Here is a 24,325-nt window from a genome sequence, read left to right as displayed (position 1 = left end):
CATCCTTTACTGGCATGTCAGAGAGAAAAGATTTGTGACACGAGTGTGCTATCACCACACAGACACTGCTGAGGCACGGCGCCAACCCAGACCTCCGCGACGAAGACGGGAAGACCCCACTGGACAAAGCCCGGGAGAGGAATGACGAGGGTCACAGGGAGGTCATGCAGATTCTGCAGTCTCCAGGTAAGCTGGTGCAAAGGTGGATGTTGCTGGCACGCTGGCAGGCGTCGCCGTTGTTACCATACACATTTCGGCACACCATTCACATTGAGCAGGAATAGTCATCATCATTGTTTCGGCATACAGGAGTGGTGTGCGTGACATATGAGTAGCTAGTTTCGATTCACTTTTACTTTAGGTCATGTTTATTCAGTTTCTCTATACTCTGTGGGTGGTGAACACTTTCAACTCTATATGCAAATATCAAAGATTATAAACAAAATTGCATTTGGTAACCACTTTAGAATATCAAGGAGACTATATGGAATATATACAAGGAAACTGTTTGCAATTGTGTAGGTAAGTAATTAGAATTAGAAAGATGAAGATTAAAGCAAATAGATAAGCATTCGTAGACATGCCTAGAATAGTAAAGAAAAAGTCATTTCAGACGTGACAAGTTCCGCAGCAAGACACTAATGCAAGTTACCCCTCCATCTCCATCTCCCCCCTCTCCAGGAGAGTGGATGGTGCCGGTTTCCTCGGCGACGGAGTCCACCATCACCAGCACGGAGGACATCAAGCCTGAGGACGGGGACAAGGAGCCGAGGGGGGACCCTGAGATGGCGCCCGTCTACCTCCGGAAAATGCTGCCTACCTTTGCTCAGGTCTACAACAACACCATGATGCCTTCAGTCAGGTAGGGTGGAGTGGGGGCAGTGGCCTAGGAAGATGGGGGTAGGGATGGGGGTAGGGCGGGGGGGGGGGGGGGGGGGGGGGGTAGAGGAAGTTAAGTGTGAAAGTGAAATTTCACATCTTGTTGGAGTTGACTTTATTGAATGAAGCAAAATCAGACACACAGCCTGGTAGAGGTCCCATCAAAACCAGGCAGTAGTTTAAAAAGTTATGGAAGTTACGATACTTGTGTCATTTTCTTTGTCTGATTTTCCTCTATTCAGTGAAGCTAACATAAACATGGTTTTTGAAATGAGCTCTGAATATCATCAAAACCAGGAGAATATAAAGTTCAATGACAGTACTTCAGTAGAGAGTGAAATGGAAGGTAAACCAAACTACCATCCATAATACAATTCAAGCACTGGTGCAAAATTGCAGCAATCTGCCAAATGCTATTTAGACTAGATTAGAAGTGAAAGTTTGTCATGAAAGTGACCTTCATAACCAAGTGATCAAGTAACCAAGTGGCTATAATCATATGATGAGTGTGTGTTGTATTGAAGGTGTATATTGTCATAACTGTAGTGATGAAAATGATGATGAGAGTGGTGATTGTTGTCAGTATCGTTGTCATCACTGGGGTTAAGTAATGATGTTACTGTTCATTTCATCATCCTAGTCGTAAACAAAACTGAAAATGCCATTTTTCTGCTTTGATCCTGTTCCCTTTCTTTGTGTTTATTTTGTACAAGACATCTCATTTAAACAAAATGACACAATAGTGGTATTCAAAAAGCAAAGAACAAAACAATGCATGAGAAAATACATTTTGTACTGTACATCCAAAGTGTACTGAATCAATGCATTTGGCTGGAAATCAAAACAATCACTATTACTTGATTCATAATACGCTACTTGTCATAAACATGATGACCGCCCTTGTAAGCAAATAAAAGGGTGCATTTCTGGAAGTGAAACTGAGATTCTTTGAAGCAGGATATGATGACAATGTTCTTGTCAATGATTCATACGGCAACAGAGAAGGTTGGTGCTGTGTGAACGGGTCCTCTTCTGATTGTTTACTTTTGTACTCTGAGACTGTGACCCCGTTGTGCACAGTTCACACTATTGTTCAGTTCATTGTCCTTGTCGCGTAATTGTTGCTGCCTGTGTTGTCGTTGTCTTTTTCCTCCCCCGCCCATTTGGCCTTGATTCACACAACTGTGGCAAAGAGACAAATGGAAACCACTTGGGGTTTTTTGTAATACAGGCAAATAGACATAACCACAAACCACAGATTGGTCAGTTTGTGTTGGAATTTCCAGGGAAACGGGCTAAAATACTGAGATACGGGCTCCTGTTCACTGTCCGCCCCTCAAAATATGAGAGCATTTGACCATGTTATGCAGCATAGAGAGATAAGAGCCTCAAAACAGTTGATCATAGACTGTTATAGCATCCTACCACAGTCGCAAATGTGATACCCAGTGAACTGTATCGGTTACAAACTGTCTAATTTGAAGCAGTTGAGTCTCTTAAAAGAACCCAGCAAATCAAACACACACACATAATGACATGTATGCATGTTCTTGCACAATGTAACATATTTATAATCATTAAATTGGCATGACATTGCCTCATAGACTTTTCTTCTGCCCCATCCTCTGCCTCTTTTCCAGCTCTGAAAAAAGACTATGATTATGATAAAAATGCATTGCATAACAGTAATGAAATAGCACGGTACATGGGTTTAGGAAGGATGAGCAGAAATCTGAATTGTTTTCTGCTGTCATCTGTAACCACTTGTAACCTCATAAAGACATAATTGTCATAAAGACATAATACTTTTTTTTTCCTAAGAGATTTGATCTCACAATTAACAACTCACCAAAATGTCTGATATGCAAAAATATCTGTGGTCAAAAATATCAGCATGTTCAGTGTATCATGTGACAATTTAATATTTGTAAGAAACAGAAGACATCACATGATGCTTTAAAGGGACTGTATAGTACTGGTTGAGGTGGGGATTCTTGTTTTGAACATTCCTAAGTGAGATAATGAGAAACCTCATATGAAATATGAAAGAGCATGTAATTTCAAGAAGGATTCAACGTTTATTTGATGAAAATTGGTTTTCATATGGCTGAAATATCAAAAAAGTGATAATGATAAAAGGCGACAGGCCACAACTTTATTAGGATCTCTTTGTTTCACCTTGTTTTTGGATATCTCAGCTATTTCAAAACCGATTTTCATCAAATAAACTTTTGATACCCCTTAGAATTGCATGCTCTTTGACATCTCATAGAGTGGTTTCTCAATATCTCGCGAAACATTGAAAGCTAAATCCTCACCTCGACCAGAACTGTACACACCCTTTATAACTCAATCAGGGAAGTGAAGTGATTCTATGTGTGAACAGATACTGCAGCAAGTCTAAAAAGAGATCGTCTTCCACTAGAATTGTGTTTTGATTTATTAGTGTTCAAGCAACTTTGTAAAGTATGTAGATTTTGATGTATCATGAAATCATTCCTTCCTTGTGTGGTGATTCTGAAAGACATCTCCAAAAACTATGCAAGACCTGTAAGCAACTGGTTCTGTTGCCCCCTTTTGCCCTCTCTTCTCCTCATCAAATGACACCAAACATCTTCTCCTCTCTGTCAACCCTGTCGCCTTATTTTTTCCAGGAAAGCCACACTGGCCCTGATCCGTAAGATGATCCACTATGCACCGTCCAGACTGCTGTGTGAGATATGCGCCGGCGACCTGCTGGGGTTCACCCCCGTCCTGGTGGAGGTTCTGGCAGCGGTCCTCGATCACGAGGTGAGCGTGCCGAGCGGCGCTTTGCCGACGTCGATGGGTCGGTGTCGCTGAAAGTGATACCTATTGAGGGTGATGACAGGAAGATGAGATTGTGCTTTGTTGGTAATGAGCGTGAGGCGATGGAAGAGTGTGAGGCGATGGAAGATGAAAGCAGTGCTTTGCCAGTGTTGAGGATGTCACTGAAATTGATACCTATTGAGAGTAATGACAAGAGGATAAGATCGTACAGTGTGGATAATGGGTGGGAAGCGACAGAAGAGCTTCAACGCCAAGACTTCTGTGTAGAGTCAATGCCTTGTTTAGTGAAAAGTTCTGGTTTGTGATCCATTTAAATGAGTTGTGCCTATGCTTAAAGTAAGGTTGTCTCTAATTAAAAGGCCTTCATGTAATATTCACTGATGTTGATATTACAGGTGGATGCTGTACCATTGAAAGGGAATGTGATGGTGATAGAAATTCTAATGTAGGTGTATACTGAATACAGCAGAGTGAGATATGTTTGGTATTCAGACTGTCAGTCTCAAAATACATTTGTTTTATCTTGAAAATACACAGTACATGCATACAGAGGTAGTATATTTCAGTTGTGAAATATCATTGCTGATTAGTTGATGCGTTTCAGCCAGAAAGCTCTTGGGTTCATTGAGATTCATTGATTGCACTGCACAATTGAAGAACGGTGAGTCAGATGTGAGGCATGGTGCTCAAATGAAGTGTTTGTGATTTTGTAGTGTTGTTGGTGACATGATTACACATGTCTGCATTGTGTACTAGTATGTAACAACAGACAACAGTTTCAGTACAATTCTGTCATCGTTGGAGGAGCACGAACTCATCCTTGATGTCTACTTTGTCTTTCTCTGCCTAGGACGATGATGAAGGTCACCTGACCGCTCTCCAGATCATCCAGGACCTCATGAACAAGGGCCAGGACCTGTTCCTGGACCACTTTGCCAGGCTGGGGGTCTTCAGCAAGGTGTCCTCCCTGGTGGGTCCCATGGAGGAGGAGCGGGAGGAGGAGGGAGCCACCGCCCAGCAGAAGAGGGTGAGGTTGCATTGATCGGTTGTCACAGACTTAACCCTTTCTCTGTCAGGAACTTTGGACAGTATGTAGAACAGTAAGGGGTTTTCTGTGCCAGTCGGCACTCAAATGTCACAAAGGAAAAAAGGTTTTGTTTTCCCCCCCCCCCCTATCTCAATAAATACAAAGAAACAAAAAAGAAAATGTTTCTTCTAATGAACTGATGCTTGAGTTGCATGTCAGGCACAGAAACAGACCCTGGGATGATGTGGCATGAGCTGGTAGATGTGTAATAGGTGTCCTAGGGTGTATGTGTGTGTGGATGGGCAGATGTATTGTGTGTCTGTCTGTCGTTAATGGAAATAAGGAGAGTGGAGTGAGGATGAATAATGTTACCAGTATACTGTATGTTTAAAGTATGAGATTTATTGTTTCGATTGTGTCCGATTATGTATGTATTATTTTCATTGTTGAGATTATGTATATTGTCTGCTGGAAATAAATGTCATTGAGCTGATCTGAACTACAAGTAGATAAGGAGATAAACTGGTAACATTTTCATTCAGTGATATTTTTGTCGTAAATGCTGCGTTTCAATGATTTTACTGATTACAGTTTTTGTGTACATACGTTCAAGATTGATGTTATGTTGTCAACTTATCTCAAATGAAGAATATCTGAAAAACGGAAATTATGTATATTTGTGTGTGTGTTTGTGCACCAGGAACCGGACGATCAGCAGAGGATGGACGACTCAAAGGAGGTGGTGGCTGGTAGGCCCTACAACTGGAAGGACTGGTGCTTGGCCCGGGGCAGGGACTGCCTCTACATCTGGAGCGATGCCGCCGCCCTGGAGCTCTCCAACGGCAGCAACGGCTGGTTCCGCTTCATCCTGGACGGAAAGCTGGCCACCATGTACTCCAGCGGGAGCCCCGAAGGAGGATCCGACAGCTCAGGTATTGGTCTAGAGGTGCTGACTGCACATCAGCCGTGTAAAATTATGTCTTTGAAATACTTGTGATCAGCATTCATTCACATTTTCTTTGCAAATGCATGAGAATTTTTTTTTTTAGCATTGTAGCAGTGAAATGGAAGTAAATGTAGTACAGACGACTTCCTTCATAACAAAGTCTTTGGGACCAGCAGTTTTCATTAGTTATATCGGAATCTTGTTGTAGCCGAACAGTAAAGTATATAAGGATATATTGATAATCTGGGGACCTGAATTTTTACTTCATTGTAATGAGAATTTTGTTATAACCATGTGCATTATAATGGGAGTGCACTGTACAGTGTCTATCGGTTATCATGTTTGAAATATGAGACCAATAATATGATAAATGAACTTGTCTGATTGTCAGCAAATCATTATGTCTCTTTTCTGTTGCATCTCCCCCCCCCCCCCCCCCATTCATCCAAAGTGATTTACTCTCTCTCCTACAGCAGCTAATACTTTTTAGTTACCTCCATTTAAATGTCCAGTTACTGGTCTGTTCCACCCTTTGATATGGAATCTTTCTCTTCTTCCTTTATTCTCACCCTCCAGAGAGTCGCAGCGAGTTTCTGGAGAAGCTGCAGCGGGCCCGCAGCCAGGTCCTACCGGCCATCCAGACCCAGCCCATACTGTCGACCCCCGGCCCCACCAAGCTGGCCGTGGGCAACTGGACCATCCAGTGCAAGAGGGAAGGGGAGCTGGTCATCCACAACTCAGACGGTCAGCAGGTCAGTCCTCTCGGATTTACTTTTAATTACCGTAAAGTTCCGTGTATAAGACGCACTATTTTTTCGTCGGAAAACATTGAAAATCGGGGGTGCGTCGTATACACGGGTACAGTCGAATCACAGAAAAAAATCTGTCATGTACACCCAATTTTATAAGGCCAACTTGCATGGGGCCATGTATGCCCATCGACGTTTGGAAGGTAAGCAATCACTAAAACTTACGGATAAATGAGCGATCTTTCAATCTGGACACACACAAAAGCTGCAAATACGAGATAAACTTACATCGGTCTTGTGCAATAACGATGTATCAATCTGGCCATAGACAACAGCTGTAACAGCACTGCTGTATGCTACCGATGTCAGTCTACCAAGCTACCAACAGCCAACCTAGTAGCTGGAATACGCGATGTACAGGTATCATTACTAAATTACCGATACCGTAAAACTTATCAATGTACTAGTATCAATATGGCCACAGACAAAAGCTGTAAAATACGGAGTAGGATCGACACTTTGTCACCGTAAATACGAACGATGTGTGAAGCATGCATGCATATCCATGTCATTCACGAGGCCAGCTAGGATAGCACAGCTACACTGCACTGTAGCTAGCTACCCACCGGTAGCTAGCAAGCCTTTTGCAAAGGCAGCAGCTGCAGGCTCTTGCAAAGGACTCGCGTGCACAGGGCGATCGGATCGGAGCGCGCTTGCCCGTTGCGCGCTGTGTGTGCAAGTCTGGTGCAAGTCCATTGCTCTCTGTGTGCATAGCGAGCTGCCTTTTGCAAAAGGCTAGCACTGTGCATACAAGCATGGTACAAGAGACACACATGTTACTGGTAATCCCTCCGGGCGAAACAACAGTGAGTGTAATTACCGTACGCACCGTACGTCTCCCCGTATGATCCCTCTGCTACACTTGTTGATGTTTTTCTTATTTTTCGTGATGAACCTTCCAGTCTGACATGCGTTAATATGCGAGACACCCTCTGCTATGTATGATAGCAAAGATCGTACTGTACACTCATGAGTACGATATGCATGACACATGTTACCACGATTGAAAGGCGAAACAATAGCAAGTGAGTACCGAGACAAGTCTCGCATTTTGCGTCTTCCAATTTGCCGATGTCCGATGAATACCATTAAAAGAAAGTATAAAAGGAAACGAAAAATAGAGCAAATACATGCTGCATTCTAGGGAAATTTTGAACTAAAATAATATGTATGACACACGCAATATTTGCGTGGAAATTTTCGTGTTTTTTTTTTTTTTTTTAATTTAGGTCCGAAAGTAGGGGTGCGTCTTATACACGGGTGCGTCTTATACACGGAACTTTACGGTAGTGGCATGAGGGAGACAGGACTGATTGGGCTGCAGTTTGTCTTTCTTAAATGTGTGAAAGTTGCAGAGGGAATGCCTTACACTCTTAGTAGCTTTTTTAAATGCATCTCTCAAAATGCATTAATTCTTTTTTCTTCCCCCCCCCCCAACCACCACCACCAAAAAAGAGAAAAACATATGACAGATATTTGTGATCAGTTTTGACACTAGGTGCTGGATAGCGTATTTCATGTGATGTCCACTCCAGTTTTCTCCCGTGCAGATATTACACAGGCAGTAGGTCTATTAATTGCTGTGACATTCAAATATGGTGTAGTGTGCTTGGTTGGAAACTGTACACATTTCACAAAGGAGTCATTTGATTACCACAAATTGATCAAAATTGATCAGCACTAGAAAGGTATATGTACTTGTATCTTGAAACACATTATGTGTGTTTTTCATTTCACCCCTGCCATTTTGAGCTGCTTATTACATTCTCTCTTTCTCTTTTTGCGAAATATATTCAGCAACAAGCCACAATCCTTCGAGAGGACCTGGCCGGGTTCATCTTTGAGTCCAATCGCGGGACCAAGCACTCCTTCATCGCCGAGACCTCACTGGGACCGGAGTTCTCTACCGGTTGGACCGGCAAGCGAGGGAGGAGATTCCGCTCCAAACTGGAGCAGGTGCAACAGAAGGTGTGTGACAACAACAAATCAGTTACATATTTTAGGGAGAACATACAATTGTAATCTTCCATATTGTTTAATGTCTTCATCCTGTGCATGGACGTAAAACAGTTGGTGTGAACCTGAAGTGAACTGAGGTATAGAATATGAAAGTGTTGATTTTAGAGTCTTTTGCTATAGCTTGGGTTGAAAACAGGTATGTGCACAAACACTTGGGCCAGGGTGAGGTTCTTTAGAACCAGTTTCCATGGCGATGAATGGCTGTGATGTCACAGTTTGGTACTGTATAGGGAATGGCATTCTTCAAAAGACATGTTAAATATAACCTGTTGCTTTGCAATGTAAGATTGCTTGTCATTTCAACTTCACAATAAAGTCTCCCTTTTTGATTTCCCTCTCCACTCTTTCATTTTTTTCAAGGTTAGTTGAATCATGAAACTGTGTATGTTTGCCTTGCTTTATCTCTCTCATTCATTCTGTCTCCACCCTCTTCTCCTCCAGGTGAAGAGCCTTGCCCGTGAGCTCTACGAGGGTCACTTCAAGGCAGCCGAATCTCATCCCAGGGACGTGGTGGCCAAACTCCACTCCATTGTCCAGCAGCTGGAGGCGGCCTGTGACCTCTACAACGATCCCATCAAGGTGCGATAAGAAAAAAAAAGAAGCAAAATGTCATCCCTGGCCCTGAAAAATGGTATCAATAGCTTTTGGGGCAACCAAGGGCGTTAAGGAGGAGACGCCTAACTAATGATGGAAAAGGTCAGGGTCGGTATTCAATAAACCAGATGAGCATGCTTAAGTCAGAGAGTGTAAGCCGTTTTTCTTATTTTCTGGCTAAGATGAAATTCTTAGCGAAGGCGCATTTTCCGTAAGATTTGTCTAAGGATTAGAATATCGCCTGTCTTTAGACAGATTTTGGGGTGTTGACTAATCAAATTTTCTTAAAACTGTTCAGTCGGTATTACATATTTATATTTCTAAGAAATTTCCCTTTAATTTTAAGACAGCTATGAGTTGTCGTAACTTTGGTTGCTGTGGTAAAATTTCATATGAGTATAACATTAACAATGTTGGAAAGATGGCAGCTTTAGCTTATATAATCCACTGCTTGCACCACAACCAACATTAAATTAGACAGTATTTGGCAAATAAAGAGGTTCTTCTGTAACGAAATGGGTTCCGAGTTTAGTGACTCGTGTGCATCTAGTTGGACATAGGGCCAGAGGGATGTACAGTGACCCCATCTAGAAGAAGACTTGGTGGGAGGTTTACTGTTTGGCGTGTATGTCCACCCTCGTGTGCTCTCAGCGCTTGATTAGAGGAGGAGTATGTTCAGCTCTAGCGCGCTCGGTTCAATTAAGGAGCAGAGGGGAGCACGCTGAGCACACAGCGCATGCTCAGTTAGGAGGAACGTGCAGTGCAGTGGTATCTGACTCATCTGTACCGTATCTACGTGTACATCTCTCCATGTTGTTGTGTACTACTAATAGTACTTTCATAGCGTGCGCTATCTTGCACCTTGTACAGGCCCTTGTGTGCGGCGATCGCAGTGTGCTAATCAAGCCAGGCGAACGCGAAGCGTCCTCTGGCATGGCTGGCCAGCAGATGGGATCGGCGAGTATGGTAATGAGGTTTCTCCTTTCATATACATACACACAATGCGTCGATTGTGATTCCCATGATTTAATGATGGTCACTCTGTGTAGTAATGTGGTGGGATGTGATTGCTGTGAGTCTGACAGAAATGTCCACAACCACAATCCAAAAAGATTCAAAAGTATAACTTGAGGAATTAGCCAGTTGCATAAAAATTACTAAGTAGACCTAAAAGAGTTCTCCAGATGTACCATATAATACAAACCTATTAGATCTACAATGACATCGATCCTAAACCTCCAATTACCGCTAGACATCTAGCACTTTTTTATAAGGCGGCTAGGGGTTTGCTGCGATTTTTGCTTAAACATGTGAAATATACAGACTTTTACTGCGGGGCAGCTGTTTGCGAACGTTGCAAGCCATATTGCTAGACTTTTAAAAAAAAGAAATGCCCTAATGTTTATATAATGTTGCTAGGGCAGTTTTCTCAGATAAGCAAACGACTAGGACAAAGTGCTTAGACTTAGGGAAAATGTCTTGGAAGTTTATTCACAGCGAGAGATGCAGCAGTCTACCAAGCTCCGATTTGATGCTATCCTATGCAGTTGTTGCCATAGCTACTGTCTCAACATTATGGAGAACTAACATCTTTCACATAATTGTCACTGAAGTAGCCTCCATGCTTTGACGCACAGCTGAGCAGCCTTTGCCACAGCTACAGTGGCAATATCTGCAGAAAGTTTTGAATTGTAGTCATTGACAAGCTTGTCATTTGTTAGTGACTGGAATTCTTTATTTGGCAAATGAATTGTGCTATTTAATTTTACTGAATGGCAGAGGACATGTTGGTTTGTTGCTAGTACATATAAGGGTTGCATGCCTCTACCAAAGCTCGATTTGTAGGTGCAGTTGCCTTTGAGACACAAGGTTGGTAGATGTAACACTTTTTATGAGCATAGACTTATTGAACATAATTCATTTCTACCTCATTTGCAGGGAATGACAATTTTTTTTAAAATTTCTTCATGTAATCCAAAATAAGTTTTCCATCTTGTACGTATCACTTGGAACATGGAACTTGATCTGGTACGGGGAGTAATTCTTATAATGGAATGATGTTTAATGTATTATCACTCGTCTGTCAGTGAGTACTGTATTCACCAGATATTCCACTGGGTTTTTATTTGCCAATTTTGTGAGTTGGATGCTATTCACAAATTTAACAACTAACAAAAATGTAAACTCTGATCTCAACATGAATGAGACATGCACACATACATTTCTCCCTTCATTATTGTATTCCATCAATGCAAATCTAACCCTTCAGTAAATTGTCTGGAATCCCTATTTGAAAAAAAAAAAAGAAAAATAAAAAATTAGACTCTCTAAATATATGGCATTTACTCAAATTCAAATATTCAAATATGTTCAAGTTAATGTGTACCAAGGTTTTCTTCGTCATATCAAAGAGGTAGGTATCTAATGCTTTTTCATTCGTTAATGAGTCTCTGGCATTGTGAGCGTGTGTGTAGCACGGTGGTGAAAGAAGTCAACTTATAAACTATGTGATGGATCTCGTCTTCTTTCTTTCCTGTTGCTAGGGTTGTGACGACGAGCAGGGCTGGGTGGAGGAGATGAAGATGGCGCTGGAGAGCCTCACCTGTCTGCTTCGGGAGGAGAACAACATCTCGGCTTTTGAGCTCCACAGCAGCGGCTTGGTGCAGGCCCTGCTTTACTGCCTCAGTGATGTGAGTCCCCAGATTGGGCTATTCTACAATGCTTTGCAAGGCCAATGCGTTTCAGTTAAAACTTAACCCGAAAAGTGAAAAGACTTCTGTGGCTAATGCCAAAATGTCTGTGAGCTATCAGTACCTACTTATGTGTATTCTGTTGATAGAAAAAACTGCAAGCTATGCTTATTTCTTACTGAAGAATCCTGTCTTATTTTATGTAAGGACTGTACTGTAAAACTAGAAATTTTCGTGTGTATGGAACTTGGATTTCACAAGGAACCAAGATTCACAAAAGTAAAATGCATGCCAAAGGTTTTGTCTACACAATTCATTGAATGTAATGTACATGAATTTCTAACAGACTAATGCCAGGCTGTGATCTAGTGAAACTCATTAGAGTGATTATGTGTTTGTTTCTCACTATGGATTTTGTTTGGGTCTTGTTTCGGTGCTTAGGGCTATGACCACGTGGCTCTGCATGACAGACACATCAAGGAGAGGGTGTCTCTCTTTAAAGCAGCATTCAGGGACAGCAGCGAGGAAGATGGGTGAGTCTATAGATATCATTGATGAGTTTTGTGGAAGGTTGTGGATGATGGTGCAGTATTCTTTCATTTTTTTTTTTTTTTAGCGAGTGTTTGTCGGATTGCAAGAAGAGATGGGGAACTAGTTACCCTAACAAACTGAATTTGTCATCGAACCAACTTCTGTGTGTGATGTAGGGCTTCGTGTCCTAGAAATTAGAAAATACAGTCGACAATGATTATTCTGACCATGGCAGCAGCAAGTTGAGATATTTAGCTATGAGCACTTTAATAGTTGCTATGGTGACTAGAGCATATGCAAGTCAGCAGTAATAACAAATCTGTAAAACAGATGTGACAAAACTGTTGTTGGGTTTTTTCTGGTAATAAGTGAGGCACTGCATGAAGAATGTCCTCATCTTGATTTTTTTCTCCCTTCCACAGTGCCGTTTCACCCTCTGTCATGCTTGTGAGGAAACTCGTAGCAGTTCTTGAATCAATTGAAAGACTTCCTCTATTCATCTACGACTCTGCTGGATCAAGCTATGGGCTCCAGGTTAGTGTTCAATCTCTTATCTACATGTTCAGACCCAATAAAAAGTATGCGTTACTTTTGGTAGCTCATATGTATTACCCCAGTGCATGAGTTTAAAGTGATATTGATGAAGCATTCTGTGTAGGACGGAAATGACATTGTTTGATACTGCCAGGCCTCCATAGTACCTTTGAAAATGAAACAGAGAATGGTCAAATTGTGATGCTGTGAATTACAAATTGACTTTCATTGTGTTCATTTGTGTCCGTCATCAGGTATTGACAAGGAGGCTGAGATTCCGTCTAGAGAGAGCGCCAGGCGAGACATCCCTCATTGACCGCACTGGACGCACGTTGAAAATGGAGCCACTCACGACCGTGGCATGTCTGGAGAGATATCTGCTTAAAATGGTATGTTTGAGACGATAGAAAAAATTTATGTAGTATTAGTGGAAAGAGTTTGTAACTGAACACAGGGAAAGCTGGCAATGATAAGAATTACAGTATACTATTTCAGTATTTACCAAATAGCTGTAGTAAGCATGACTGTCTTGATACTCGGAACATGATACTTGCTGATGTAATTCAGCGAAGCACCTCGTGGGCTAAACTATGGGATGATGGAAGGTGAAGTGTCAGTAGACAGTGCTGTAAGGTGCACTGATCTTGTAGCATGTTTCCTCATGCTTTTAGAGTTTTGTCACCAGCATGTCTACATGATGATAACAGTATGGTTTTACATAAACCCGGGGTAGCCTCTTCAGTGTTAGCTCTGTTCTTCCAGAGGAGCCCTGCCATTATTATTACCCCAACATTTACCCTTACCCACCTTTGACACCTAGGTGGAGAGGAACCTCACAGGTAAAGACATCTAGTCCAAGGATATAGGCATTTGGTAGGACTCAAATTCGAGACCTCCTTTTGAAGTCAAAAGAATATTATCCACTGAACCACAGTGTGCCCCCATGATTTGACAAAACAAGCCACTTGAAGATGCATTAGCAGGGTCTGCATTGGTAACCTACCGGTGTACTTTTGAAAAGAGAGACCATCATTGTAGAAAAGTTGGCTATGTTCAGTAACCATTTTGGGGTATGCATGAATGTGTGACTTGCTCGCTTTGTCCACTAATACTTTGTCATAAAATTGTGTTTGTTTGTGGATTTTAGGTGGCCAAGCAGTGGTACGACTACGATCGGTCGAGCTTCACTTTTGTCCGACGCCTCAAAGAGGGCCCTCCCATCACTTTTAGACACACCCATGATTTTGATGAGAATGGCTTTATTCACTGGATTGGGACCAATGCAAAGTAAGTCAAACTAACGGTGAAAATCACAGTAGTGGTAATGAGTAGACATTAATTTTGATTTCTTAAAAACCACACTGTGGAGCATAGACATTTAAAAATCTCCACTTCACAGTTCACACATTGAAAAAAAAAAATATATATATATATATTCATCCTCTGGAAAATGCCATTAAAAAGAAAATGAAGACTAAGACTGACCTGAAATTGTTAAATCTCATGAAAACCATGTTCAGTAGTAAGTAGTAATGCTTAAAACCTTAGATATGAATGTTTGGGTTTTGAATGAAATGTGTATAGCAATGAGATAATCATGGCATTGTAGAGCCCTCTTCAATTTTGTAGTGCGGTATTTTTGCTCACTTGAGTTAATACTTGCTTTCTTGTGAGTGAAGCAAGTGTAGTCCTGAATTAAACAACAATGTTTTTCCTAAACTCCCCTCAGGTTGTTAGTGGAAAAAATCAAACTTAAAACTTCACATGAATTGACAAATAACACAGCATCTTTTGTCATAGAGTGCACAAGCACAATGATTCAGTGTCCACTCACATTCTTTTATGCCCTTACCTTTGCCAGGACTGCCTACGAGTGGGTGAATCCTGGCCAATATGGTCTTGTAGTGGTCAGCAGCTCGGACGGACGATCCCTGCCGTACGGCCGTCTGGAAGACATCCTGAGCCGAGATGCGTCAGCTCTCAACTGCCACACTAATGATGACAAGTAGGTTTTTTCAGTGCCAGAGAGCACTCCGTGTATTTTCAGATTTAAGATTTACATTCTATTGGTTTTATGGAAAGTAGAACAAAATTACAGACCTTTTTATCTTTTCAAAAGTACTACATGCTGATGACTCTTTACATATTATGAGTTGTCTAGATCACTCCAAATGAAGTGGTCACTTGTAGTATATTACCTGTGTAATGTCACTGAAATAAACTTGATATTGCCACATGCTGACATGATAATTCCATGCTCGTCACTCTGTTACACCAGGTTTACTTAGAGCAGTGGTATATATTCCTGGTTGTGTGTTTCAGTCTGCATATCCAGTTGTTTATACATGTTTGCTATCTGTTCTGCACAGATAAAAGTTGTATTTATTACTGTTTTGTTTTGTTTTTAACTTCACTGTGTCATTTTATGTCTGTAATGTAACACAGTAATATTATCAATTTCTTTTTTCTACTCACCTCTGCAGGAAAGCCTGGTTTGCTATTGATCTGGGTGCCTGGATCATTCCCTCGGCCTACACCCTGCGCCACGCCCGAGGATACGGTCGCTCCGCCCTGCGCAACTGGCAGTACCAGGTGTCCAAGGATGGCACCACCTGGATGACCTTGCTCACTCACACTGACGACTGCTCACTGAACGAACCAGGGTGGGTGCCCTCATATGTCCAATGAGTGATAGAGGCCTTGTTCAGACTTTTATTTTGAGATTTATCCATGGCTGAGTTGCCTTGTGAGGAGAAGCAGCACATTTGACTTTGAATTGATGTTATCAAAGAGGATACAGCACAGATGAGCAGTCCTGCGAACACAACAGCTATTATACTGACTCGTTTAATGGGAGTCATTCTCACAATGAATGAGGATTTTGTAGCTATAAGCAGACATTGCACCTCTTGTTGAACTTTTTCATTGCTATGCCAAAGAAGATAAAGCTCGCCAAGGTCAACTTTTTGAGGAGTTGATTGAATTGCTTCAAAAAGATTACATGACAGTATATAGATTAGTGCACTGACACATCAAGAGATAAAAGGAAGGATTATTTGTTTCTTTGCCATTTGCAGGTCCACTGCCACCTGGCCTCTGGAGCCACCCACCAGTGAGAAGAAAGGCTGGCGCTACGTCCGTCTCCATCAGATGGGGAAGAACGCCAGTGGCCAGACCCACTACCTGTCCCTCTCGGGCTTTGAGGTCTACGGCACCGTCACTTCGGTGGTGGAGGAGAGCCTCAGTGAGTGTGTGATCTTGAGTCCAAAGTCAGGGGCATTGAGTACAGACTGAGTAGTCTCGAGTCCTATTTCAAGAGTGTTGCGTGCAGACTGAGTAGTCTTGAGTGCGTACTGAGTTTTAAAGTCTAGTTGGATTCGTCAAAGCTTGTTGATTTTCTGAAAAATTTGAGATAGTTGTGAGAGTATTTGCTGTCACCCCACTTCTTCCACCATGATAACTTTGTGTCATTTCTTGCTTTGCAGGTGTGGCCCCAGCGAAAGTGGTGAAAGATGTGGAGTCTAGCGTACGCAAGCAGCGCAAGCTGGTACGCTCGCAGGTGCTGCGGCAGATGGTGATGGGGCAGAGGGGACGGAGCACGGACTGGCGGTGGCGGGAGTTCGAGGGGGCCCAGCAAGCCGAGGGACTGGCGTCCAGCGAGAGGGAATGTAAGAAATTTGACAAATCCGCTAGTTTTTTGTAGAGTGATGTCGTTTGTGCCTCCATTCCTTGCGTCCTGTGAATTAAGACGCTCCTTGGGGCCGTTTCTCCCATGTGGGTTTCCGCATCTGACAGCTGCATTTGGAACAGAAAACTTCTCGCACAAGCTACACAGTAACAAGTCAGGGCACGGCGAGCATGTCAAGCTTGTGCTCGAGCTGCAGCTCCTGTATTGTTTCTCTGTTTTGTATGTCGGTAATATCAGTAAATGGTGAGACAAGTTTTTGATAGTATTAAGTTGTAAGATAAACTGAAGTAATGTATTTTGTCGTGTTGGAAACAAGAAACTTGAACACATTCATTTTGTGTCAACTCCATCCCTTAATGTTTAGTACATACAGAGAGAGAGAGAGGGAGAGCCTTTGAGTTATAGAAAGAGAAGGTGAGAGATAAAACGCTTTAATGTAGTGTTCAGTAGGCCCTGGGTTGGTGTTTTACTTCATACTACCACTTAGTTTAAACTTTGTCACCCACAACTCTTACAACAGCTCTGGTTGCAGCAGTCCTGAAAGCAGCCGCCCACAACGAGCCCCTCCCGTCGAGGGAGCCCCCACCCCTCCCTCGCATGAAGACGGTCACGGTGCCCGGCACCAAGAGCCCCTCTGTCACCACCGCGGGGTCCGGCAGCACCCCAGGGGCCACGGGCCCCGTCCTGGGCCGGAACAAGAGCAACTCTACCCCGAGTCTGAGTGCCGGGGAGATCGCCGAAGCTAGCTCTGCGGGGAAAGGTGAGTGGGTCATGTGAGACTTTCATTTTACCCCATTTTATAAGACCAAGCAACTCCACCCCTGAACACTGTTGGAAAAGTTGTGTCTGCTTTTCATGTTTTTAAAACAATAAATCATCACAAGGAAGAATGGAATCAAAACCAATCACTGCATAAATGAGCTGCATGTATTACAGCAGGTCGAATAGATTGTTGAGGAGACGTACTGCTGTTGAGATCTGCATGGGCATTTTTGTCACCATAGTATTTTGCACACCATTTCAGACAGTTTTATAAATACATTGTCAAATCAGAAGAGCTACTCTGTGCAGACAAAGACTTTATTCACTCTATTATATTTGAGATGTGCTGATTGAAATCAAAGTGGTCATTTCTATCCAATTAGAAATTCATGGATGTTATGTTGGGTAGTTGACATTGCAATTGCATTCTTAGCATTTTAGACGGATTCATTTTAATTTCACATGCAGATATTTAAAAAAACTATTGAACTTGTGGTTTTATTGTACTTGTGAATATACTAGTGATGTACCAATCAGAGCATTTAATTCATTTGAGTGCAGAGCGTCAGCAAAGTATATCTACCAATGGTTCAGTGTGTGCCCGATCAGTCTTGCCGTTTGTGTATCTTTATCTGTCCTGCTATTGTGTTAATGGAGGCATGCACGTAATCGTAACTGCATATTCCCTTGTGTTGGTACATCTCCTAGTACTGTATGTCAGTATTTTCTCTGTGTTTTGCATAAGATTGTATATTTTTGTTAACTCTTTAGCAGCACTTTTGTGTATTGTACTACATGTATATGCACCCTACATTAATTCGTTTCAGTTCTCTCTTAAAAACAAAATCATGGGTATGGCATTGAACTGAGGCCATCTGTCCGTTGGAATAACATGACTGAAAGACCAGCAGCAAATTTGACTGAAAGCCAATCTGCGCTATTAACCTCCTTCTGTGGCATAACAAAGGCTTGTCTGTGCTCCTTTGGTAATGAGCTGTGCATGAAAGATAAAAAACAACAACAACTTTATGTGACCTTTCACTTTCGCTTGACCACCACAAAGACATTTGTTAGTTTCAATATACAATGCAAACATGTATTCTTTCGTGGAATAGAGAGAGAGAAAAAAAAAAACATACAGAGAAAAAAGTTCATGATTTTCATCATTAAAATTTTCTAGAGTCTTCTAGAAGAAAAAAAGTCTTCTAGAAAAAAATCTGGTTGAAAAGAGTGTCATTGGCTGCATTTGAAAAGCAGTGAGTACACCTATGAGGACTGCCAATATCATCTTTGCTTTGGTTTGCTGAGAAGAGAAGGCCACATGTTACTTGATCTGCTGTTTCCTCAGCTTATTTAGCTTCTGTTTGTGTTCTTCTTGCTCTATTATTTTGATTTGTTTTATTTCTGTTTGCCTGTGTTGTGGACAATGATTTGTGGCATCTTGTGTGTACGTGTCTATCCCCCCACGTCTACCACTACTTGGCCCCCACTATTCGTCCTCCTCCCCTCCTCCTCCTCCTTCTCCTCCTTCTCCTCCTTCTCTTCCTCTTCCTCCTCCTCTTCCTCCTCCTCCTCCTCTTTCTACTTCTCTTCCTCCTCCTCTTCCTCCTCCTCCTCCTCTTTCTCCTCCTCTTCTTCCTCCTCCTCTTCTTCTTCTTCGTCCTCCTCCTCTTCCTCTTCCTCCTCCTCCTCCTTATCCTTAACCTCCTTCTCTTCCTCTGCCCCCCTTGCACCTGTGCTGTCCGTGTGTCTTGTTTTGTCTGTCCGCCCTTGTTACGCAACCGATCCCGCAGATAAAGATCACGCCTCCACCTCCGATCTCTCAGCTCCCAGTCTGGCCGCCGCGGCGGTGCTCATGGAGAACCAGCTGATGCGGTCCGGCCTGGAGGCAGTGCTCGCGGAGACGGAAGCAGTCGTCGAGGGTGCGGTGAGCAGCGCCCTCAGTGGCAGCCGAGGGAAGCGATCTGCCACCGACTCTGAGAAGGCGTCCATGGAAGGAATCGAGGTCCCTCTACCTGCAGGTACATATATCTCCCTCTAACTCAGAGCGTGTGTGTGTGTGTTCATATCGTCGCTGGGGTGACAAGACCTTGTATCTCAATTTTTGGTGAAAATGACTTTTTTGGTTTAATGGTTAGATAATCAGTTAAGTAATGTCTTTTTCCAATCCTAGCTGTCTTACCCCAAAAAAGAAGCCACCACGGCATGTCAAAGGAAATGCTATCCCATTTGGTATAGTGCTTTGGCAGCCGTGTTTTTCTGCTCTCCTGAACATTTGACAATTTGTAGATACGAGGTCTTGTCGCCCCAGCAATGAAATGTTTGTGTGTGTGTGTGCAATTCTAGTTAAAACCTAGACTTATCATGCTTCTAGCCTCTGTGTCCTGTCACATGACTGTAACAACACAGAAAGTGGCTGTGTAATCTGATATCTCACCAAAGTGTCCTTAGAATTGAAAGTGAAAACAGGACTCTCTGCCTTGTGCAGTTATTTTTCCAAATTTTATTGAGCATAAACCGTTTCGATATACCAGACAGGCAAAGTAGCAATGCCCAATGGAAACAGAGGCAGGATGAAATAGCCATATTTATATATTACATAGATAAATCTTCGAATCTGACTCTGTATTTTACAAGAAAAAGTACCCTACCTGCTCTCTGACCATGATACAGGCACAACCAGCAACACTGCCCTACCCCCAACCACGAGCAGCATGAGCGTGAGCGTGCCCAACCTGAGCAGCACGCAGGACGTGGTGTCCAGTCTGGCCGACACCTTCCCCTCCCTGGTCCGGCAGACCAGGGGGAGCGTCGGGAGTGGCAACAGCGCCCTCTCCAGCCGGGCCAACACCTTCACCTCCAGCTTTGTCCGCTTCCCATACTCCTCCTCTGGCCTGCCAAGCAGTGAGTGTGCCTCTTGTTAAAGAGTGATATTCCCAGATGGGTTTACCCGGGGACCAAACCTTCTATGTAGCAGCTATATTTCTTTTTCATTTCCATAATGCATAATTCATTTGGATGAGATGTAACTACCGATGAAGGAAGAAGGAAACAAATGTAGAAATAAAATCAGAAAATCGAGTGTGACATTAGTGTTGTACTTTTCATAGGAGTATTCTTTGCTGTATGCATATTCCATGCAGATGCTTAGAACCTTTATTTTCAACCTTTGCACAGCCTGGTCAGGGCCAGTCAGAAGTAAGCAGTGGATGTTGATGTAATAAATGAATCAGTGATTCTTGCCATTTTAGTACTTTGACCCAATATTTGAAAGTATTTGTAATATGAATTGATGTAATTATATTTATTTCTCAAAAGTCTTGATTAGAATTAATAAGTAGTATTTAAGAGAATCACTCGATGGGTCTCGGTAGCTCCAAACTTTGCATGATCACACCCATCGACCATTTACTATCGCCTTTCTCTTGCACCTGCGTTCAGCCCTACCTCCCATGTCTGTGCCCCTAGGTAACTACCTGAGCAGCGCCCAGAGTGCCCCCAACCTGCCGGGGGCCACCACCACCACCACCACCTCCTCCCTGCCCACCTCCACGGTGCAGACCAGCACCCTCAGCTCCGCCCTGGCCCCCTCCCTCACCTCCACCTCCAGCGAGAGTGACAACGAGTTCCTCGAGCCCTGCCCGACCAACTCCCTCATGGTGGAGCTGGAGGACGAGGAGTTTCCCGAGCCGGAGGATCTCGACGACGAGAACGAGGATGACAGTGATGGCGAGGACTACGATGACGGCACAGTAAGATTACTGTATAACCAGAAACATTGGCAACACTAGACTTTCACAAATTCAAGCCTTTAGCGACATGAAACTTTCCCAAATAGCTGCCCATGAAAAAAAGAAATTATGAGTAAATTACATGTACTGGATTGTGTAGACAAAATCATCCATGTGCATATTACTTTTTGCAAATTGTTGTTCCTCATGAAATTCGTGAAAGTTTCATGCAAGCAAAAATTTCTGCTTGTGCAGTATTAGCGGAGATGCTGCCACAATGAATAGCAACAACAAAATTAACCTCCCATGTAAGCCAGGCCTTGTTGCATAAAACTATGGTAATTTTACAATCAATGATAACTCTACAATCATGGTAAATACCACAGCAACACTATTCCATAGCTCATCAAAGCCAAGAAATCACTTATGTTTACAACTGATTACAGAGTTACCATAGGTTTATGCAATGAGGCCCTGGTTTGCAGTCTGTGTCAAAACTTGGCTGTGTGAATGCAGATTATCATTTGCCTCAAACTTCATATTTTTTTCCCTCCATGTCAGTTACAAACATTGTTTTGACAAAGAAAAGAATATAACATGTGGAAAGACAATGAGATAGATTAAGAGAGCAGTAACTTTTGTGGCACAGTACCCTCTCATGATCAGCTAGAGTTGTATGACGATGACCTCCACTGGAGACAGTTTGAAGTAAATCAACTGGTTTTACATCGCCAAGGGTCAGTGAATGAGTGCCGTGCAAAATGTTCATTTGGTGAGTTGTGCCTTTCTCTCATGGCACACAGGAGGAGGAGGACTACGACAGTCGCGGCGTGAGGCGGAAGACGTGGGACGACGAACACGTCCTCAAGCGTCAGTTCTCTGCCTTAGTCCCCGCCTTTGACCCGCGACCTGGCAGAACCAACGTGCAGCAGACCACGGACCTGGAAATCCCTCCACCTGGTACGTTAAAAGCTCATAATGGAGGAAAAGTAAATGCTGCTTCATTAATATGTGACTGAGATATTAATCAATTTGAGCTGAACAGTGTGTACAAGTACAATGCCTACTTTCATGGCGTCTGTTGAAACGTATGACACAACCTTTGTTATCCAGCAGTTTGTCGAGAACTTTGCTCAGTATCAGGTTTTTTTAATCTCATTATTTCTTATAAATTGAGATGAGTTACAATGTAACTGTGAAATACTCAACATTTGTTATCATTCAAGTATTGCAAAGTTGCATAATCTTCCAAGTTCTTCAGGATTCAGTGAGATTCCCCTAAAAAATTTGTTTTTCCATGTTTTGACAAAAGAATATACTAGTAAAACCCTTCCTGATTTTTAATCATTACCCTCTAATGTACATGCGACACACATGTATCTCCGTGAAAGCTCTTTGAAATCTCTTTGAAGTAGGTATGGATATTCCGGAAGCCTTATATTCAGTATTTCAAATGTTCTTTTTTTGTGTTGCTCTTACCACCAGGTACTCCCGACACTTCCTTCCGGGAAGAAACGGACAGTGCCCCGTCGCCGAGGTTGGCACTGTTCCTCCGCGGGCCCGGCCTTCCAGGGGTGAGTCGCCATTCAAAGCCTAAAGGGCCACAAGTGCAGGTGGTTATACACAAGAATTATCATATTTCGTATCATGTTTTTCCTCCTCATAACAGTTACTTTTATCTCCTTTTACACCATTATAGCTTTCATGTGTATGTGGTGATCTAAAATTCATTGACTGATTTGAAATAGTGTGCCATTCTTGATGTGCTGATGTGTTAAAACTGCTCTACATTTCTTTAGCCATTAAAGTTTCTTGTGTGAAGATATTCAACATTCATAGATTTTATGCACTGATTATGGAAGCATTAGAAGAAAAAGAAAAATTTGAATGTACAGAAACATTGATTTTTATAGACGGATGAAAGAAATGTTGAAAGGAAAGTTAAAGATTCAGTTTCTGTGGAAGACATGTCATTGATTCTTGCGTTGTCAGATACACTTTAGATTAAATTACGTAATCTTGCGATCTCTCCCCCACTCACTCTCATGTCCATGTAGGTCCCTGAGACTGAGGTGTACTGCGAAGGGGCAATGTCTACAATCTTCAGATACGTCCAGATGCTGTACCAGCAGACCCCTGCAGGGACCAAGCAGGACAGACTGCGTAGGATATGGGAACCGACTTACACGTAAGGAGTCCCCTCGTTGTAGTTTCCTCATGCAGCAATGACAGTACTGAAACTTTATAAATTCATAACTTTTGAACAGATTATTCAATTTTCCTCAAATTTGACTGATGTGTTCTACTTATATTTGTGCATAGACGTAATCCACATATATCATTGGATTTCATTCCTCTTTAACAAAAGCAACAGTCTCTAAGTATAAAGGCTTGCTGAAACTTAATTTTCATAGATATGGAGACTTTTTGGTACTATAAGTTAACTTTAAACAAAGTGAGCATCTGAATGAGCAGTGTAGTGGTATGGTATATCATGAATATGATTTTGCTGTTGTGAAGGAATATCATTCATGTATTTGCTTCACAATAATGGTATTTTGTCGTTCTTGTTTCAGTGTTGTGTATAGAGAATCACGGCCGCAGGATGAGAGTACGTCCAGTGTAGAAAATACAGAGGTAAGAGCATTCCTTTTTAGTGTGATAACATGTAATGAAATAACTTCTGACTTCTGAAGAAGTGTTTTGTTTTGCTAGCTAGAGGAACCTAATAATGAATGAGAGCTGTGAGCCTTTGCTAGTTAGTAGATCCACCCCACCTTGTAAGAAGACTACTAGAAGTAGACGTGGTACAAGCAGTTCTACTGAAATGATAATCTGCAATAGAGTTTGTGTGATATTGTCAGTCACATGAACTTATGATGTTACTGCTTTACTTTTGGTTATGAAAGGGGAGAAGGAAAGAGTTTTTATTCCTTGGCATGCAAACAATGAATATGGCATGGATTCATGCTGATGTCTTAATCACTGTACCAGCAATCCTACTGAATACGTCATCTGTCGTGGAGTTTGTTTGGAGATTGTCAGCTGCATAAACTTTGATATTACTGCTTTTCTTTTGGTAATGAAAGGGGAGAAGGAAACGGTTGTTATTCCGTGGCATGAAAACATTGAGTACGGCATAGATTTCGTGCTGGTGTCACACTGTCTTAATCATTGTACAGTTTACCATCAATCCTACTGATTAGGTAATCTGCCGTAGAGTTTGTGTGGATATAAATAAGTTGGCTGCATTAACCTGTGATATTACTGCTTTTCTCGTTAATGAAAGGGGAGAAGAAACCAGTTA

At 42.3% G+C, this 24,325-nt stretch overlaps 1 protein-coding gene across 1 annotated transcript in view; it reads left to right on the top strand.

The window, feature by feature from the left end:
* Nucleotides 1-24,325, top strand: part of LOC139732039 (E3 ubiquitin-protein ligase HECTD1-like) — a 74,912-nt gene that overhangs the window by 39,959 nt on the left and 10,628 nt on the right. The window contains exons 9-33 of the mRNA XM_071642921.1: nt 63-186; nt 682-862; nt 3,534-3,669; nt 4,538-4,714; nt 5,415-5,646; nt 6,237-6,412; nt 8,267-8,437; nt 8,930-9,067; nt 11,626-11,772; nt 12,214-12,305; nt 12,726-12,837; nt 13,092-13,226; nt 13,985-14,124; nt 14,699-14,842; nt 15,321-15,500; nt 15,915-16,081; nt 16,323-16,505; nt 17,046-17,285; nt 19,081-19,308; nt 19,961-20,191; nt 20,756-21,039; nt 21,822-21,978; nt 22,504-22,592; nt 23,076-23,206; nt 23,595-23,655. Of these exons, the coding sequence (XP_071499022.1) occupies nt 63-186; nt 682-862; nt 3,534-3,669; nt 4,538-4,714; nt 5,415-5,646; nt 6,237-6,412; nt 8,267-8,437; nt 8,930-9,067; nt 11,626-11,772; nt 12,214-12,305; nt 12,726-12,837; nt 13,092-13,226; nt 13,985-14,124; nt 14,699-14,842; nt 15,321-15,500; nt 15,915-16,081; nt 16,323-16,505; nt 17,046-17,285; nt 19,081-19,308; nt 19,961-20,191; nt 20,756-21,039; nt 21,822-21,978; nt 22,504-22,592; nt 23,076-23,206; nt 23,595-23,655 (4,056 nt within the window). The remainder of the gene's footprint in view (nt 1-62; nt 187-681; nt 863-3,533; nt 3,670-4,537; nt 4,715-5,414; nt 5,647-6,236; nt 6,413-8,266; nt 8,438-8,929; nt 9,068-11,625; nt 11,773-12,213; nt 12,306-12,725; nt 12,838-13,091; nt 13,227-13,984; nt 14,125-14,698; nt 14,843-15,320; nt 15,501-15,914; nt 16,082-16,322; nt 16,506-17,045; nt 17,286-19,080; nt 19,309-19,960; nt 20,192-20,755; nt 21,040-21,821; nt 21,979-22,503; nt 22,593-23,075; nt 23,207-23,594; nt 23,656-24,325) is intronic.

Source organism: Diadema antillarum, unplaced genomic scaffold, assembly GCF_040938485.1.
Source record: "Diadema antillarum isolate AM-2024a unplaced genomic scaffold, OU_Dant_1.0 scf00000023, whole genome shotgun sequence".
Classification (NCBI taxonomy): Eukaryota; Metazoa; Echinodermata; class Echinoidea; order Diadematoida; family Diadematidae; genus Diadema; species Diadema antillarum.
This window is presented reverse-complemented; position numbering and strand designations above follow the sequence as displayed.